We start from the raw sequence: 19,805 nt of genomic DNA, 5'->3' as shown, positions 1-19,805 counted from the left end.
TCAGTGGTTTCTTTGAGTTTCTGGGCAGCTCTAGGAATTGTATTCTTGCAATATGACAGGCTGACAGCAAACTGAAATTTTTCTCACAGTTACAAGCTCAGCATCAACAAGAAGCATCTGGAATCAGGTTTCTGTGTCACGTAAAACCGTCTCTGTCTTTTTTCTGCTACTGGATTTTGTCTGTAGAACGAGCAAAAGCATTGCCCCTGTCAGCACTACTCTTCTACTATTGTACCATAGAGTTTCAGCTTTAATGTTGCTCTGTTCAGTGACCTTTCTTTTCAGGCAGAAGACTTTTTAAACTTTAATTTAATCCATACTCTGGAGTATAATATTAAATAGTAATTATTTTAGAAAGAGGAAGCATGCATTTAAGTCACTCCAGCTTAAAGACTGAGAAACTTTCAGGTAAAGCAAACCTCAACATCTTGTAGCAAACCATAACAGTGTCAACAAATCACACTCCTGTGTTTTTTGGTATTCAGTGTTGCATGCAGATCCAGTCCCCAAAGCTCAGTTTGCTGCTTGTACTACTGAGTGCTTCATTCAGCTGAGAACGGGCAAATCTAAAAACATTCACACTTCAGTTTCACCTTTCTTGTAAATGGAAATGAAATACATCCCTGATTCAACTGTATAAACATTTTATTTAGGATATATTGAGATCCGAACTTGAGAAGAAAATCCAGTTCTGTTACATGGTGCACTGAAGATCCTTTGCATGGGCTTAGGAAGCAAGTTAAAAAATATACTGCATATTACACGTGTATATTTTCATGAAATACTGAAATTAATGAATTATTTAGTTTGGTTTTTAAGTGACAGATAACAACATTTATACTGTGACTACTTCTAGCAACAGGTCATGCCAAAATATTTCTTTTCAGGATTTCTAATACCTTCCATTAAAGAAAACCTCTGAAGTATATCAAGATGCCAAAAATAAAAATCCACTCCTTCGAGTCACTAGTCAAGTTATTGCACATTCTCAGTCTCTTGCATATGTGAAACAAATGCATTCTACCTATCTTCATTATGGTCTCAACCATTTCTTTAACAAAAAGGAAGGAACAGGTCAGAAGAAAACTGTGAATCACAGAACAAACTATTGGGGGAAACCACTGTTTTCTCCCTTCACATTTCTACCCTATTTATATCTTCTACCTTCCTGCTTTGCTTTTATCCCTTCTAATCCCTGAGGTAAACTAATTCTGCAGTGCACAGCTAGGTACAGGGTGGCAGAGAGAACCAGAGCAGGCCTTGGACTGGAAATCAAGGCTTCCAGGGTTTGCAGGATTTGTAGACCTATCAGGAGACACTGCCCTGTGTAATAGCAAACATATATGTAATATCATATCAAACTTGATATCAAACAGGGGAAGTTTAGATTGGATTTAAGGAAGAAATTCTTTACTGTAAGGTTGGTGAGGCACTGGAATAGGTTGCCCAGGGAGGTTATGAATGCTCCATCCCTGGCAGTGTTCAAAGCCAGGCTGTACAGAGCCTTGGGTGGGATGGTTTAGTGGGAGGTGGCCCTGACCATGGCAGGGGGGTTGGAACTTGATGATCTTGAGGTCCTTTCCAACCCTAACTATTCTATGATTCTATATATGCTTTTTAAAATATTACCACTCCAAATCCTGATTCATGTTCTACAGAAAGAATGTGAATGGCTAATATTAAAGAACTGATATATAAATCAACTGAACCAGCATATAAAAGCCGCACCGGTATTATATAATTCCATATGGTCTTATAGGTCTTTGTAAAACCTACAGGAAGGCAACCTCACTGCCGGATGCACAAAGCTGACTCATTTCTTTATCTCTCTGTCCAGTTGCAGTCACAAGGGAAAATGCAATTGTTCTTATCAAGGTAACATTCTAACTAGTTTCCTCTGAAGCTAAGAAAAGTATTTCATTGCACGTAAGATGTGTCAATAGAGCACCCTCTTTCATTAGCAATACAGAATTACAGAATAGTGACTAGTATAAACATGAGAATACTTCGTCTCCTTTGAATTCTAAGTTTACATTGTCATGCATCCCTTTACTCCATCTGTTAGGAAACACAGAAGAAAAACATTTCAGCTGCAAGAAAAGTACTTTTTCTTTTTAACCAGTTTTCAGATTCTTGCTCTCCTTCCTTTAAAAGGACAAACCACACTTTTTCAGATTCATATCTCCAGGACAGCTGCCATAATACATTTCCCCAAAGCTTCACAGAGCCACACTGGGCGGGGGGAGGGGGGGTGTTTCTTGGTAATGTATTTTTTCTCTTCTTTAGGTAAGAACATTTGATTTACAACAGCAAACTGTCTCCTCTGAACCCATACTGGTCAATTTGGTAAAAGCTGTTTTTCAGCCTAGAGTGCAGCAAGCAGCTTATTAAGTGATCTCCTTTTTATCTCCTCGCTCCTGTTCTCGGAACAGAAGATAGTAGAGATAGGATGTGCTTTGCTGCATGTTTCCTAAGGGACTTCACAGGGCTTTTTGCAATGCCCAAGAGAGCAGCAGGCATAGTTAAGCACATATTATTAATTTAATTTTTTTAATTAGAAATAAGGGAGAAGCAGTTTTGTTCCCATTTTGTTTAAATGTGGAGCCATTCCCACCTGACTCCTTCCCTTTAGTTTACAGAGGAAAAAAGGCACTCTCTGAAAACTGACCTTCATTGTATATCCTGAGCATAAATGAGAAAACATGTTTCTAAAATTAAAGGCTAAACTAATAAACTTAAAAACAAAAAAAAAAAGAAAAAGAAAAAGAAACTATTGTTTTTAGCTTTTCTCCAGTTGAAAAATCAAACAAATTTAAGGAGACTAGTTCTCATTGGCAGCTTCCTATTCACAAGTCATCCCTTCCTTTCTTTAATGTTTTCATCATATTGCTTCCACCTTCTGCCACTTCTTGGTGAATGTGCTCACAACTACATCACCCCCTCTCAGATCTAATTTTCATGCTTCTTGACAGAGTACTGCAGACTTTTTCTCGAAAAGAAAAATCTCTTTTAGCTGTGTCAGTGACAGCTGTTCTGAGAGTTTATTCAGACCCTTTTGACCTGTGACTCCTGCTAGAACTGGACCCTCCACTGCAGTAGAAATTTAAAAAGAGAGAGAGAGAGAGACAGTAATAAATGCCTTTTTCTTTAGCTGACTATGTATTTATCTGGAACAGGTTGCCCAAAGAAGTAGTAAATGCTCCATCCTTGACAGTGTTCAAGGCCAGGCTGGACAGAGCCTTGATCTAGTGTGAGACATCCCTGCAGGGAATTTAAAAAGAAATAGAGTAAAATTTAAAAAAGGGAGCTACCATAATGCAATCCTGCAAATATTCTTTGCATCTCCTGAATGCCTCTGGTCCCTCTTCAGTAAGCAGGAGCCTTGTTTCAGCAAAAGATTTCAAGTTCTTTAAATGCAATGTTACTTAACACATAAATGTTTCCTGGGTATTGATTCAATCGTGCAGTTAAAATGGGGTGTGAATGACCTTGCTGGATCAGTATCTAGGAAATACAGATATTCAGCAGCCCAGCGTCAAGCTTAGAAAATTCAGTCCCACACTTTCATTAAATTTCATTAAATTTTAATATATGAAAATAAAATTGTTTATTTGTCAAAGCTTGCAAAAAATAAACTGCATTCACTTTAATTTTTCTTTACAAGTGAACCAACAAAGACAATTAAAATTTATATACTTATTTTATAACAACCAGAAAGGAATTAGTATTCTTAAGTTAATTTTAATTTGGTGATTTGCAAGTAATTGGCAATAAAGTTTGATTTACTTCCTAGTTTTTCTTTCACAGCAGAGATAAAACTTTTTCATATATTATAGCAGGCTTGTCCTTCACAACAGATCCACTTTCGAGTTCACAGAAAAGTGAAAAATCCAGCAATGCATAACTAAGTAAAACTTAACTGAAGTCCATTCCCAAAAAACACTGACATAAATGATTAACTTCGACACAAGGAATGCTGCAAGGTGTTCTGAGGCAAAATACCTTTAATGCACAGAAGATGTGACCATGACTTCAGCTGTGCAAAAGCCTTCCACTTCTATAAAACAAAGATGGGTATTTCATACTTTCCCAAGACTTTTCTTAATGAAATATCCCACTAACTTCTGCGGTCTTTTCTGATACTCCACAAGTACATCATGTGAGCTACTAATCTGATCCCCTTCAAGCCGATCCAGAAGAGTGACACACACTACAGCAGCTAGAAATTAAAAGAGAGCATTAATTAGGAATAACATTCTGGCACTTTTACAGTCCAAAATCATAAACATTTGAACAAACAGCTAGAATATAGGAAATGTGAGAGAACAAACCCAAAACACAGAGCACAGTGCCATAAGATGCTTGGGGACTAGCATGCTTTGGGTGATATAAAAAAGTTACAGAAAGTTTAAGACAACTGACTGCTACACTAGTAAAGCAAGAGCTCTCAGGCAGCTCTAGATACTTATATCATGATTCTTATGTTTTCCTGGGTAGAAATTCTATTTCACAAGTACCCAGGACTTGACTGGTAGAAAGTAATCAGCGACGCTGTTCTAGCAGCTGTAGTTACAAGCCTCTGCTATCTACCAGATCCCTGCACCATAGATGCCACTCCTGAGGAGGCAACAGATGAGCCGGATGAGCCGCTTTGACATTCATAGATGGGGAGCACTGCAAATATATAAGGATCTCATGGATCATCTCAAGCTCTTCTGCTGCCTTTTGGTGATCGGAGCCCTAAAGGTACAATCCCTCCTTTTACTCAATCTGAGCTCTACTGTCACCCTTCTGTACCTGGGATTTCTGCTAGTGACAATTTACAGAGCACAAGCAGTAATACATATTAAAGACCTGCAAAGCAGAGACAGCAAAAAGGACCAGGCTCCCTAACGCCTCAATAATAGCATGGGTTGTTTTTTTGTTTTTTTTTTTTGTCACTCTCAAGTCAGTAAAAACCAAAGATTCTTGAAATAACTGTTGGCCTTTTCGCTTCTTTTTCTTTTCATCCTCCTTGAGTTTAAGGAAGATTAAGAAACACTAATGTTTTAAACCGGGAGATTTCTTGCCAAGAAAAGTGATTTCTTTGCCAAGGAAAGTGAGAGACGACAGTTAACACGTTAAGTAGAAAGGCACTGCATTACATTATTTGTAATTGCTTGTTTGGTAATTTATTTTTTTCCCCCATAATCTTTCCTGAAAATTAGTTAGCTCGTGTAAAAAAATTAAAATCTCTGTTTATGATTAGGAATGGTTTATTCATGATGATCCGAAAAGTCTTCAACTGCTTAAGAACTAAAGCCGTAAGTCTACACAAAATACTCACATTTCCAATTTTCTTATTAAATTATAGAAAGTGATATTAATGTTATGCATATGAGAATCACCTAATTGCTTAAATTAACTAGTTGCTTCCTCTGAACTTCAACAACTAACTGAAGAAAACAAATTAATACTATAGGATAATTAGGTACTTTAATTATTTGCGTGCTTGCCTTCGGCTGGAATAGCAAATGACAGAACTAAACTGTGTAAGAACTATGTAAGGAAGTTTGCATAAATTGTGAATACATATGATACAAATGAAACAATCAGAGCAACAAAACTATAACCAGGATTGATTTTTTTATATGCAGAAGGTACATTAACACCTCATTCACAGTTTTTACCACAACCCCCCTGCAATGCAAAAAACTTCTTATAGCTTGAATAAAGTGACTTTAAGTTAGTTTACCTTTGACACCACTGAGATTACACATTGCAGCAAACACGGAAGACTCCATCTCTATGTTCCTGACACCAGAATCATAAGCTTCCTTCAAATACTGCAGTTTCTCTTCTTCACTGTATAAGCAGATTGCACCATCCAACCTGCCTTGTCCTACAAAGTAATTTTATAGAAACTTTCAGTGTGATGAAGTCACAGAACAATTTGTCTCTAAAACACATAATTATTGCAGTTTCCCCTATACATTGTCCAGCTCTTACTAGCACCCTCCATTTTAATGCTGAAGACAAACAGGACAAAGTGATTCTTAGCTATTGCTAGAGCTTCTACATATTACTTGTATTTTTTTGTAATGTGAATAATAATAATGTAATTGGTCCTCTCCAGCTTAAATTCTCAAATTCATAAATGGGAAAATATAAGTAGTGGATTCTCACACTTGCAACATGAATCAAAATTCATCAACAAACTTTAAGCTGTATGAAAGCTATATGCAGTTTTTCTATGTTTATTGTTTAGAAAAACTGTCAGCTTGAAAATGCTCTCCTGATGCTACCTTAAAAGCTGACCATTTTATTAGTTTCATACTCTCTAAGGTATGAAGAAAATCTTAAGCTAATTAGCTAACACTATTACAGGTTTTTTGAGAAAAATTGTTAAAATTATTCAAGAATAACACTTACAGAGAAAAGAGTAGCAGCATATGCACAGTAAATTACAGTGTTTTACCTCATACTTTCTTGTTTTCAGGAGACGTACTCCTAAAATTAATGCCCGTGAGCTCAGTTTCTGCTGTATGAGCTAAAAACATTCCTGATACCTTTTTTTTAGCACTGCTTGCACCTGTGACTGGTGCTTAAGGAGACGCACAAACTGGCTGCGTCTGCTTCTGAACAAGCCTGAGAACTATTATGATGACCATGCATTCCCTCTGGATTGCACCTTTTGTCACCTACTCAGTAACAGCTAGAGATAGAAGTACCAGGTTCCATCTACACTCTGTTCTCATAAAGTTTGAAAGATGTTTGTGAACAGACTTCAGAAATCAGAAAAGCACCTGAATATCTCCATGTTTATCCAAAGTAAGCCTTGGAGTTTTGCCCTTCCTACATGGAAGCACTGACACAACTCAGCAAAATATTGTCATCTGCTATCTGATCATCACTTTTCTCAAAATGCACAATGGGAAACAAGTCCCAACACTTCTTTTAGAAATATTTACTTTAGATACCTAACCAGTGTGAAACAAATGAACAAAAACCCCCAAAACAATATCATTCCAGCCCCCCCCAAAAAAAAACAAAAAACCAAGCACAAAACACCCACAGATAATTCTCACTCCTCTAATCCTCTTAGGATGCCTTGGTAAGCCACAGAAATTTTGTGGAAAACACACCTAACTGCCGAGTACCTGAAAAGTGTGTAGTAGACTATATGTATTTCAGAGGATCTATTGGAGGTGGGGGGAAATAAACTTCCACAAAACTAAAAATTTGATACAGCAAACTGCTAAGCACAATGTTTGATCCTAGGTGCAGGAAAAATTGGTTCATTGTGGTTCACAAGTCAGCTCAAAGTAGAGAATGTGTTCTGCTCAGTGAACTAGGCCCTTAATGTTAAGCATTATTCAATATTTAAAATAATACTGAAAATACTATTTGATATTCATCTGTTACTGCTTATCATTATACTTCTGTTAGTCTATCACCAGTCTTACCTTCATAGAAATCCAAAGTGCACATTGTGTTTCCAATGACTGTATGGAATTGACCAATTTCTATACTGCACTGCATCAGTTCCTTAGTTAGCTGTTCATCTAGGTTTGTACTGCGAATTACAGTCTTTCCCAGAACAACCTGTTCAAACTGAGGCTTGAAGGTAGCATCTACAGACTCTCTAGTTATAACCACTGAGCCTGGGTCCAGACCTGCAGTAAAAATAAATAGATAATAGATATAGCTTCATAGTGTACTTAATGCTTTGTTTCCACACACATAGAACACAGGTCTTGAGCCAATCCTGCTTCTTCTAAAGGCAGCAGCTTTGACCCTGAATTCACCAAGAGACTTTTTATGCATGCTTAGCTGTTCATTGCATTGTTACAAATAATTTCTGAAATACTTAAATTTTACCTTTTTCACTATATATTCTTTCTTATCTCATCTTTTACATACAGGACAGAAATGCCCTTCTCCTCACATCGTCAGACCTCTTAAGTGTGTTTTGTCCAAAGGCAGATATTGTTTTTCCTTTCAAAATTATGGAAGAAAAATGATTCATCTCCTGCAGAAAATTGTTCTGACTATCAACTACTTACTTGCAGTGAGATGTTTTACTCTCCTACACACATGATTTAGTTTGAAGAAAGAAAGAAGTCAAGAGGGGAAATACCTATTCCACCAGATGTGCCAATGCGAAAAATGGTTACGTTGGAACACTTGGCATGATACAGCAGCTTGATCAGCTCGTGCAACATGATTGCAATAGAAGGAATGCCCATACCATGCTGAAATGAAAGCAGAAATTCATATTCAACAGGCACACAGACAACACAAAATATATATGGAAGAAGGAGCAGGACAGTATCCCCTTCCTGATTACTTTTTTTCCCCGATGTCTCCTAACTCACTCTGACAAAACCTCTATGCTCTGGGCCTACTAAACAGAAAGACTCACACTGGCTTTGGTAGACTCAGATGAAGCATAATATTTCTAAAAATCATGAATTATAAAATACTTACATTCTCAGAAGTATAAGCAGGGTCCTTTCCTAATAGCTGATAAATGCACTTTATCACAAAACTGTTCTTAAACACCAAAAACCTGAAGTGCTAGTGAATAGTTAAGCTATTTATTTTTTCAAAGTACAGACATTGTGGTTTAGTCACAAAATTCAGCAAATATAAGTTCACTTTAACTTGTATGATAAAGAAATAATTACAACTCAAAAGAGAGGGTGTAGGATGATACTACAGTTATGCAACTAAGTATGCAATCATATCAACAAATTAAAGGTGTGACATTTTAAAATGCATGCATGAGTTGGCAGCTCATGCATGCATTCCAAGTCCCATGGAATGCGACTCTTAAGTTATGTTAGCACACTGGACAATGCCACTGGATGTGATACAGCCAATTCTTCCAATATCCAACATGCATCAAGTGACTTTTTTCCTCATATTATTCAGGACACTGAACAGGGATGAGGCAACAGGAAGTCTACTCAAAACATTTACAAGGTCATTCCTGTAACACCTCTGTGGTACACAGGGGAAAAAGGAGGCAAGAAAGTAAATGAAGGTCTCAGAGATTTGCCCTCTCACAAAAAAAGGGCTACAAAAGAGATCCTAATTAGCTGAGTGCACTATTTTGAGCATGGCTGGTGCAAACTTAAAAATATGACTCCATCTACTAAGTGCTTAAAAGAAATATGCCTTCATACTTTCTGCTTTGAACAGCATCACTGAACTCTTCATCAGAGACTGCAGAGATAGGACAAGAGGTGATGAGTTTAAACTTAAATACAGGAAGTTCAGGTTCAGGTAAGGAAGAAGTTATTTACTGTGAGGGTGGTGAGGCACTGGAATGGGTTGCCCAAAGAAGTGGTAAATCCTCCATCCCTGGCAGTGTTTAAGGCCAGGTTGGATGGAGTTTTGGGTGGCATGATTTAGTGTGAGGTGTACCTCCCCACGGCAGGGGGTTTGTAACTAGATGATCTTAAAGTTCTTTCCAACCCTAAGTATTCTATGATTCTATGGTATGTGTCCCATAACTCAGTAAGTGAGGTACTTACACTGACAGATAAGACAGGTCCCACTTTGTACATTGCATAACGGTCAGTTCCTGCACAGATGTTAGGATAGTCACAATCAGGGCTCCCAAGCCCCAGTTCTTCAGCTATGTAGGCGATAAAAGCTTTCATCCGAGAAGGGCTACCTCCAACACATACAAACTGGGGTGGAGAGTATTCAACAAAACAAAATCAATTGCATAATCCACTGTATCAAAGAACATGCAGAGATCAATATACGGATGCAAACACCTTCAGCTAACAGAACCAGACGCGATTCTTCTCATAAAAATTCTAAAAGGCTATGAAGAAAAACTGGCAAAAAAACTACCTTTATATACCTCTCAAATCCCTTCATCCCGTTTAAACTAGTAACAGACAGCTACTGATTTGAAGGTGCCCCACAAAAGGGAAGTAAGAAACAATTATCCCAGATTTTGTTTGATACTGAAAGTGACAAGAAACCAGAAAAGCTTATCCTCTCTCTATTCCCTCCCTCGGTGGTATGCTGACACATTTAGTCTTATTTTGAAGACAGCTACACTTCCACCTTCTATGGAAAAGCACTGCCTGGCAGAATGAAGCCAACTGCCTTACCTTTACGTCTCCAAATAATGCTGGAAAATCATGGGTACCAGTCCCAAGAGCAAAATGGTACAGGATGTCTTCTTTCATTTTCTCCAGGTGAGGGTTGCAGAGATGGATAAAATTCTCTCTGCCAGGACAACAGCATAGTGAAACACATAGAGTATATACAAACCCCTACATTTAACAGATGCTAATTTTGTGTAGTCAAGCAGTAAAAGTAGGGACATGCCACACCCAAGTATGCCTGCACTGCCTTATTTTGGTTCCTGATGCATTACTTTAAGGAAATCCTAAATTTTATGACCAACTTGCATCTCATAATAAATCACATATGATATTTAAAATTGCATTCATTACACAGGATGAAACTGCTGAAGAAAAGCTCAGATGGTAGGATGCATTTGCAACAGTGTAACCTTTATCTTAAATAATCTTAAAGCTGTGAACCAGGATGGGTGTTTATGGAGAGCAGAACAATTGGGAGCTGGACCAGGGAATATGCAGTAAGACACCTTTCTACATAGACAATCCTTAGCATTGTCTAATGCTAGGATCTGGAAGAGGTAAAAAGAATTTACTTCCTCTTAAGTTGTTTCCTGTAAGTAAGTGAGACAGCTTAAAAAAAAGCCAACCTTTCTGAAGATCCAGGAAACAACAAGGCAAGGAGGGAAAACTGAACTCCTCAGGGTATGGGATTGCCTTCATGGAAAATTTGGTAGTGGACTAACTAAGCAACCTGAATTATTCATAAAAGGTCTGCCTTCTGTGCTTGATGTTTTAAAGTCAGTTGGAACAGGGAGGAAAGACTAGTCAATAATCATAAGCTTAAGCAAAATACTGGCCAATGCTTCAAAGTAGTTTCTGAGACACGGAATCAAGCAATAAACATCTTTCACACATAGGAAGAACACTTAATAGCTTAATGAAGGCTCACTGCAGTCACAACATGGCTCAGGAAATTCAAACTGCTTTGTCAGAGGAGACAAACAAAGAGTTCACCTGGAGTTTATGCAAAAACTTGGTGGGACTTTGCAGGAACAAATCTGAAGCATAAACAGAGGTGTTCAGCCCTATTTGAGGTGGTTTAGGTTATCTGGTCTGTCTTCTAATGCCTCTCCAGAGAGGCAGGGCTTTTCTGTAGGTCCTATGTCTTATCTGTCAACCTTGTGCAGGATGGATGGGTTACTTTAAGCAGCTTAAAATGGCCTAGATGCCCATACTGGGGTCACTGAACTGTTCCTCGGAAAATGAAGAAAATAGCTACAACCCCAATATTCTCAGTATAACACTTGCTTCTGTTCTTGAAATTCTCTCCCCAGTGTCACTCACTATGGAGCAGCAGCTGCACAACGAAAGAAGGAGTTATCATCCCAATCCACTCTATTTGTCCCAGCTCACCACTACCACCTTCAGCACGGAAAAAGCAGCCCAACAAAGCAGGTGGGCTGTTAGTTCCTTTGGTAGCAATTCCTCTCCATCTCCCACATGCCCCATTTGCTTCTCTCAAATCCTGCCCGAGGTGGAGCCAAAGGCTTCAGTTGCCTTTGTTCTTCCCTCTGTGAGACCTGTTTGACTACAGAAGAAATAAAGAGCAGGTTTGTGTCTCTCTGGAAAGACACAGACAGCCCAAGAGTTTGCCAGCTCACGCAAGCAGAATTCCCAGGCTGCTCCTCTGAAATATTCTCTTCTTTGGTTTTGTGGGATTCTCTACCCATATTAAATGGGTCACTCACTAATGCAGATCTAATGGCTGGCTGTGATGTTTATTGGAATAGTTTTTACTTACAAATAGGATATGATTTGAAATCACAATTTGTTCTCAGTCAAGAAAAATAAATATTTCCTTCTTTATGAGAATACCAGCATCAAAGCTTCTCTCCAGGAAATAAATTAGGAAAAGGTGAGGCCTCTGTTAAAAGTACAGGGAAATTCATGTAGTATGTGCCAACACCACCATTCTCATGCCTGGCCTAAATACAGCTTCCTTCCTCAGCAGAGTCTGTATATCACCTTTTTCATCTCATACCTTACCAGCAACGCTCTCCAACCCACCGCCTTGCTGCACCTAGAGGCTGTTACTAACTTGCACTGGTTATCTGCCCATCCAGATCTAATTGCGGACTTGGACCCTGGGGTAAAATGGGCAATAAAACAAGCATATCAATGTTTGTACATAGGACCAATACCGTGAATTAACAGTAAAGGCAAAGTTTGACTGATAAAAATATTTGGCCTGTAACTCTAAGGAGCAGACACTTTATTTCCCTTACGCTGTTATAAACCTGGTGTTTGAAACAAAACGCAAATATATGAGGGCTAAACATGCAAGTATGGTTTTACTAAAAGCAGCTTAAAATAAGGTTTAAAGAAACAGATTTCAATATTTGATTAACTCTTGCGGCAGGTAGGTCTGGCCATATGCAGCAACCAAAGTCAACATTGCAACTGCATTAAAAAATAAACAAATAATAAAACCAAACATCACCTATGTTTGGAAAAATTTACTGTCATGATAAATGAAAACAGCTAGCCAGCAAAGCCCACCATGTGGGCATTTCTGGTTAAATCAGATAAAGACTCCATTTGTCAGAACAGCGTCTACTAGATACTTGATGTTATAATCGATATTTGTACCATAAACTTTACCTTAAACTAAATGAGTAGTGAGTTTGGGGAGGAAAGTAAATATGAACACGGCCAATTCATTTCTGAAACTTACTTTGAAGACTGTTCATCATCAGTTTTCTTCTTGTTTGGGATACCAGGAGCCATCTATGCTTATACCTAGAATTATATTTAAAAAATCAGATATAAAGTGCATCAGAATAGTCCCATACATAAAGCTAGCATCATTAACAGTGAGACAAACCCTCTATATACATGATGCTGTCACGAATATTAAACCCCCAAAATATCCCAGCCCCACTACAGCAAAACAAGTATCACCACCTTCAAGCCACTAAAACTTGAACTAATCCCTTGCTAAGGAAACCCCCATCTCACCACTACTTCTGTTCCATAGTATAAGCAACACCGGTCTCATGGGCCAAAGAGAGGTAAGTCTCATAGCTAACTAAACAACCCTCTTTCTTCTGTGCCTCCCACAATGACAGTGACTGCTGACCTAAACTTAGCCCTCTTTCACCTCTGCCTCCAGAAGGCCTCCGAAGCTCATCTCTAACTGCCTTATGCCTGAAACCTGAGTCCAGGAAGCACCTTACTCATAATATACTTTCCATTAAACTCCTCATACTGACCATAAGAGATTTTTATCTGCTCCAGTGTAAGGGCAAGGAAGGCTAAAACAAACCAAACACACCATGACTCCAACAAGTCACAGCCGTTTATCATCTTTTTTTCATAATCCATTAACCTATACTATAAATCTTCTTTCTGAATGCAAATAGGCAAATATATCACCGAAACTTTGGTGCTGATACAATGACAGAATTATAATTATAGAATGATTCATTTGTTGTTATTTTCAGAAGTGACTACAGCTACGTGCCAAAGTTGGTACTTTCTGGGAATGCCCCTAGACAAAAGATTGAATCATAAGTTCTGCTCTGCCCTCCCTTATAAAAGGCCTGACAGCACATACACTGTAATAGAGACAGGACTGTAATCCTTAAAAACCCCAGGATTACACTACAAGGAAATAGAAAGAAATCAATCTTGCAACAGAATTACATAATATGTCAATTTTGAAAGAACTGAAAACAAACAAGATTAACCTGAAGTCTGTGTTAAAAGCCACTGAATAATGGGAATGTATTAAAACTTTCAAGGACATTTTCTTCATTTAAAATGTAACCTTTATTAAACAGACCTAAATATCACATGTACTACACATACTAAACATATACTAGATTCCATGCTCAAGGAGGTAAACTATAAAAGTCACATTTAGAATCATTATGCATCCTCGTGGTCATAGAATTAATCAGTTCCCACAGGGCATCGCTATTATACCACGTGCATCACAGGAAAAATGCATCATTTGTTCCAAGAAAACTACAGTGCTGGGAGTGCTAATAACAAGGAGTTAGCAGATAAGAAGAAACAGCAAAATGCTTTTTATGTACCTAGATGACAACTGGCTGCAAACAAACCAAAGGATATTCATTCAGCTGCTGTTCACAGTGTTAAGCAACCACATACTTGTTAACAGTGTTCTTGATTCTGTGATGCTCTAAGTAACAACGTACTTCAAGAAAATCTGACAGCAAGGTTCTGACAGCGCACAGGTGCAGAGTACCCTCTCCAGCAGCACCCAGCCGGAGACACCTTGGCAGGAACAGCACAGAGGAGCAAGAGGAACTCAGTTTTCTCACTGCAGACCCTTCCGGCCATCACACAGAGGCCAACAGGCACCCGATTACCATTAAGCTGTAAAACTCTCACACTGTCTATACAAATGGAGATTTTTATAGCCACGTCAAAACTTCCAGCAGCCATCCTCCACCAGACTGATGCTCAAGAATAATGTGCTCCCAGTACGACACAGCACAAGAAAGGGCATGGCCTGCTTCAACATGTGTGTGCATTTTCTGCCCAGTGATTCAAAACCGGGCAGAATTCATTGTATCTCATGACACACACACTTTCTGTTTCATGGTGGTGGTTTGGGTTTTTGTTTTGTTTGTTGGTTGGTTTTGTCCGGTTGCTTTTTTTCTTTAGGAAAGCCTCAGTTAGTAGTATCTTTAAGGAAAAGCTCCAGGTTAGCTTTGATCCTTCATTAGAAAACCTGAAGAGCCACTGCAAAACTGTTTTCTGCCCTGAGCGTCCCCCATCGAGGCTATGCATGCAATGACAGCTCGCTCCCGACGCCCATCACTTACTTCCAGCCAGCTTCCTGCCCCGCGGGCAGCTCCCATCCACCCAAGCTCGGAAATAACGGCGCCACCGAACCTCCCACCCGACCAGACCTCTGTCCGCACCTCCCTCAACCACCGCTCCCCCGGCACCGCTCGTATGCTCCCCCCAGAACGGCACCCAGGGTTCCGCCGGTACCCGCCCGCGGGAGTTCCAGTGCCCGGCGGAGCTCGGCTCAGCTCTCACCTGGGGCAGCGGGACCACAGCTCTCTGTCGGTGCACCTGGCAGGGCAGCGGGGTGCGCTGGCCGACCCACCTTCCAGCAGCGGTGGGCGGAACGGCTCGGTACAGTACGGCACGGCACGGCACAGCACCTCCCCGCCCCGTCCCGGGCGGGGCCCGCAGCACCGGGTGCGGTTAACTCTCGGCGCGCCGGCCGCCCGCGGCGAAGCGCGGCCCGGACGTCGGTAAGGGCTAGCTACGAGAGCCGGTGTCCTGCCGCTCCTCGGCAGATCTGCCTCGAGGCGGCGAGGATGATGCGATAATACACATGTACATACGATAAGCAGGTGCTGGCAACCCCGAGGAGCACAGCCAGGTTGTGTGGATGTGGGTGTCTATACCGGTCTTTCTACATGTATATTCATACAGCCTGTCTGTAAGCGCACTTCAGTAGCGCTTTGGTATGGCAAAAAACACGTGGTGAGAAAAGCCCACGGACTTTTGCTAACAGACTAGACTTTTTCAGCTGGAAGGGACCTACAGTGGTCACCTAATCCAAGTGCCTGAACAGGGGTGACAAAGTTGAAGCACATTGTTAAGGGCATTGTCCAAATGCCTCTCAAACACTGACAGGCTTGAGGCACTGAACTCACAAACACAGCTTGTCCCAGTGTTTGACCACTCAGTAAAGAAATGCTTCCTAATGTCCAATCTGAACCTCTCCTGGTGTATCTCTGAAGCATTCCTACATGTCTTCTCATTGCATCCCAAGCAGAAGAGCTCAGCACCTCCCTCTCCACTCTCCCTCCTCAGGGAGCTGTAGAGAGCAATGATGTCGCACCTCAGCCCCCTTTTCTGCACACTAGACAAGCTCAAAGTCCTTTGCTGCTCCTCACAGGACAAGACTTACAGCCTTTCCACCAGCTTTGTTGTCCTCCTCTGGATGCCCTCAAGGACCTTCACATCCTTCTTAAATTGTGGGGCAGAGAACTGCTCCCAGCACTCAAGGTGAGGCTGCACCAACACTGAATACAGTGGGATCATCACCTCTCTTGACCAGCTGGTCATGCTGTGTTGGATGCACCCCAGGATGCAGTTTGCTCTCTGCACTGCCAGGACTCACTGCTGACTCACATTGTGTGAGCCTGCTGCTGAGCAGCACCCCTAGATCCCTTTCTGCAGCGCTGCTCTCCAGCCATTTCTCTCCCCATTTATACTTGTGCCAAGTGTTACTCTGTCCTACATGCAAAACCCAGCATTTCAACTTGTTAAATTTCACCCCATAAATCATTGCCCAATGCTCTGATCTATCTGGATCCCTCTGCAATGCCTGTTGTCCCTCAAGAGAGTCAATAGCACCTCCCAGTTGGTGTCATCAGCAGACTTGGCAACTCCTGCATCCAGAGCATTGATAAATGTATTGAACACCTCTGGTTATAGTCACCAGCCAGGTGTAGCCACATTCACTACAACTCTTGGTGCTCTGTCCTTCAGCCTTCCATCCCAGCACTCCAGTCATGGGACTTATTCCACCAAGTCTCTAATACCAATGATATCATAGCTCTGGAAGCTGACCAACGCTTCCAGTTCATCCTGATTTTTTTCCTCACACTGCAAACGTTGGTGTACACGTATTCAAGATATGCTCCCAAGCCCCCCACGTTCCCAGGAGCAGTGTAAATGTTCCCACTAGCATTGCCATCCTCAGGCAACACCATGTCAACCTCTGGTTTACCTTCATTAATCCTGTTGGTATCCTCTTCCATCGCTGATTCTAATTTAAAGCCCTTTCAATCAGTCCCATCAGCTTATGTCCAAAGACACATTTTTCCCATTGGGAGAGATGGATTCCATCAGGTTCCAGCATCACAACATTTTCCTCTATTTGAGGAGTACAAGTGCTAATACAAAGATCACTATGTGAGTCTGGATAATTGCACTGGAAACAGAACCTGAGTTACCTGACCAGTAGTTTACTTGGCCATTGCACCAGCCAATGACAACAGTGTAGTATTTAAAATAAGTATACCCCTTCCTGCTCACCATTTACCATCTTTATAGTCAATCGGTCAAATAATTCAATGCAGCTGTCCGGATACTTACCTACTATATTTTGGTTCCTGTCATTCTGGATGTTTATTATCATTACTACTATTCATAGGAGGACAAAACATGCTAAGACCGAACTTCTGTATTTCTATTTCTAGCTTATTTTCCAGGCTATAGCATAATATATAACTACATTCTGAAAAATTATCTGCAGAGAACTGCAAAAGCAGAACATTACACTGTTAAGAAAAGAACTGGCTTCATCCTGCATCTTTTACAACTAAGTCTGCATTACTCAGTACAGATACAAGTATTTAAGAAATAGATAATGCTGAATCAATGAAATTTTAGATGCTTATGAAATGCATGGGCAATTAAACTGTTGTTTGCATTGCTATACAAAGAAAGTTAATGCATATGTACCCTTGATCTTTGAAAACATGTTTATATTCAACTCTAGTCTAAGAAGACTTCAGTGGTAAGAATAAAGTATATATTCGGTCATATTAAAATAAAAACAGCCATTAGACTCTGCTATGGAAAAATAGTTGCATGTAAAAGGAAAGTTACTCTTTGGTACCTAAACTGTCAAGTTATTTTTAAATCTGTATCTGGAATTCTCTTTCAAAAATATTCACATATTCAGTATACTTGGGTTCAGTTCATAAAATGCAACTGCACTTTTGTTTTATCTTTGGGCTTGCAAATCAATCAGTATTCAAAAGTAAGAAGTGAGATAATTTCTTACTTACAAGCATTCAAGTCAGAAATGGAGCACAATGCAACTAAATAAACATTTCAGCATTTAAAACAATATGGCTAGATTCTGTAAGAAACTATCCAGCTTTCAACTTTGGCATCTCTCTGAAAAAAAAACCCACTTCAAGACCCAGAAGCTTCCACTGCTGTCACATGGAACTACTGATGACTTTTAAAACTGCCAGCAGCATGACCGCATTGACTCACAAGTAAATAACAAACATAATTACTGAAGTAAGGTGAACTCAAGCAACACATTTCCATCCTCCAGTTGGGACTTTGTGATTTGTTACACTACTTTGATTTCACATCTCTTGGAGAACTGGCAAGTTGTGCCTCTGCTGCAGCTCTGCACTATCCTGAATTCACAAACAGGAATTCCAGGGTCTTCCACCTGCTCTTACAAAGAGAAATCTTAGGCTGTTAATATTCTATCTCATAGTGGTCAAATTGTGATCCATGAAGATTCAGTTGACTGACAGTGCAGATCAAATATCTCCTTGGCTTGACTAAGGAAAGCTGAGTGTACATTAGTGGCACGTAAGTAAACTTTTAAGAACATAAGAATGTCATGTGGATGTTACCTAATAGTGACTAAGGTATAATTTTCACAATAGGATACGGTGTAGACTTCTAAAATATCTGAAAACCAGCAATATAAACACTTCTAAGACCACAAGTACAGTAAAACAAAATAACAGTGCTGAGTGACCACGCTGGGAATCTCAGTTGTCTTTCTGTCTCTGCCTTCAACAATTGCCTAAAAATCTGACAGTTTTGGACAAGAACTCCAATACTGACGAACTGTTCAAAAGAGGGCTTAGATATCAAAAAACTCAATGTAATAAATTTGCTTTAGGAAGATTTGTATAAATCTAAATGAGAAAAGGAGACCATAATATAGAAAAGAATGATTAGAATTATTCTTTGCATGTCAGCAGTATTGCAGCCACACAGGAATTCCTATGTTATGGAATAGATAAAAGTCGAAAACACAGCACTGCACCAGCTACTAAGAAGGAAAAAAATAACTGTTACAGCTGAACCCAGGACACCATTATACATACAGAACTTCTTCACACAAGCTTATTCTTCAGTGCGTCACTATAATGGCAAGTGACAGTTTTTCTACAGGCAGATTTCAGTACTATGAGCTCTAGGTCTGGCATCCACTGGTACTGTAGCCTAGAACAGTAGATTTCACCAAAAAGCTCTGCTTTCACAGCAAAATTAATGGTTTCAGTGTATCTGAACATAATCCACATTACAAATTGTAAGTGAAAACAGACTTAAGGTAGTAATTCCCTCCTACCCTCCAGATAACAGCTTGTTGTAAGTTTTTTGTACAGTTGGAAAACTTTGATGATTCACCAATAACTGTACTTTCAGGGGTTTTTATATGGTTTAGACTTTTATTTTTGTAATTATGACTTAGGTGAATTGTTGGTTAGAATGAACAGCAAAGATGGACTCAGATGCTGGGTCTAACAACAACAGCAAACTTTCACAAACTTTCACTGAAAATTTTGAGGATTCAGATTAGCAACAAATTTACCTATTTCCAATCAATTTTCATATCAAGGTTCTAAAGAAAAGCAATATTAAGGCAAATCCTCTCAACATTCTGTTCAAATAAATACATATTCAGTTACACATTTTAAAATCTTCAGCTCTTGGATTCAAAGGTGTACAATGTACTGAATGCACTCTGAAAAGGAGACTAAAAATTACCGTTTACTTATTAAAAACTTCACTTTTCATAGTATTAGCAAAAAAATATACTGAAATTGCATCCACTTTATAATGGGCTTTATAATAAATATTCAATTATTCATAGGATTTTAAGGATATATC

At 39.6% G+C, this 19,805-nt stretch overlaps 1 protein-coding gene across 4 annotated transcripts; it reads right to left on the bottom strand.

Moving 5' to 3' along the window:
- Positions 1-3,562: 3,562 nt before the first annotated feature.
- UPP1 (uridine phosphorylase 1) lies at positions 3,563-15,294 on the bottom strand. Of its 4 annotated transcripts, none has more exons than XM_065667674.1 (9): positions 15,168-15,294; positions 12,826-12,890; positions 12,133-12,235; positions 10,116-10,233; positions 9,522-9,680; positions 8,120-8,234; positions 7,446-7,655; positions 5,735-5,881; positions 3,563-4,219 (listed from the first exon to the last, which is right to left on the bottom strand). In XM_065667674.1, the coding sequence occupies exons 2-9, from the start codon at positions 12,842-12,844 to the stop codon at positions 4,080-4,082; spliced, it is 1,011 nt and encodes a 336-aa protein (XP_065523746.1). In that variant the 5' UTR covers positions 12,845-12,890; positions 15,168-15,294; the 3' UTR covers positions 3,563-4,079. The 4 variants fall into 4 exon arrangements, with proteins under 4 accessions (XP_065523746.1, XP_065523747.1, XP_065523748.1 ...); XM_065667675.1 differs by lacking the exon at positions 15,168-15,294 and adding an exon at positions 14,948-15,034; XM_065667676.1 differs by lacking the exon at positions 12,133-12,235 and having other exon boundaries at positions 15,168-15,279.
- Positions 15,295-19,805: the final 4,511 nt, after the last annotated feature.

Source organism: Lathamus discolor, chromosome 2 (genome assembly GCF_037157495.1).
Source record: "Lathamus discolor isolate bLatDis1 chromosome 2, bLatDis1.hap1, whole genome shotgun sequence".
Taxonomy (NCBI): Eukaryota; Metazoa; Chordata; class Aves; order Psittaciformes; family Psittacidae; genus Lathamus; species Lathamus discolor.
Note: the sequence above shows the minus strand (reverse complement) of the source record. Positions and strands in the feature narration are given on the sequence as shown.

Excerpts from the sequence above, each read along its gene's own strand:
- UPP1 (XM_065667674.1), bottom strand. Across the intron at positions 8,235-9,521 it reads GACCTGTCTTATCTGTCAGT|CATGGTATGGGCATTCCTTC; the intron begins GTAAGTACCTCA and ends CTTTCATTTCAG. Across the intron at positions 4,220-5,734 it reads TAATCTCAGTGGTGTCAAAG|CTGCTGTAGTGTGTGTCACT; the intron begins GTAAACTAACTT and ends TTTAATTTCTAG.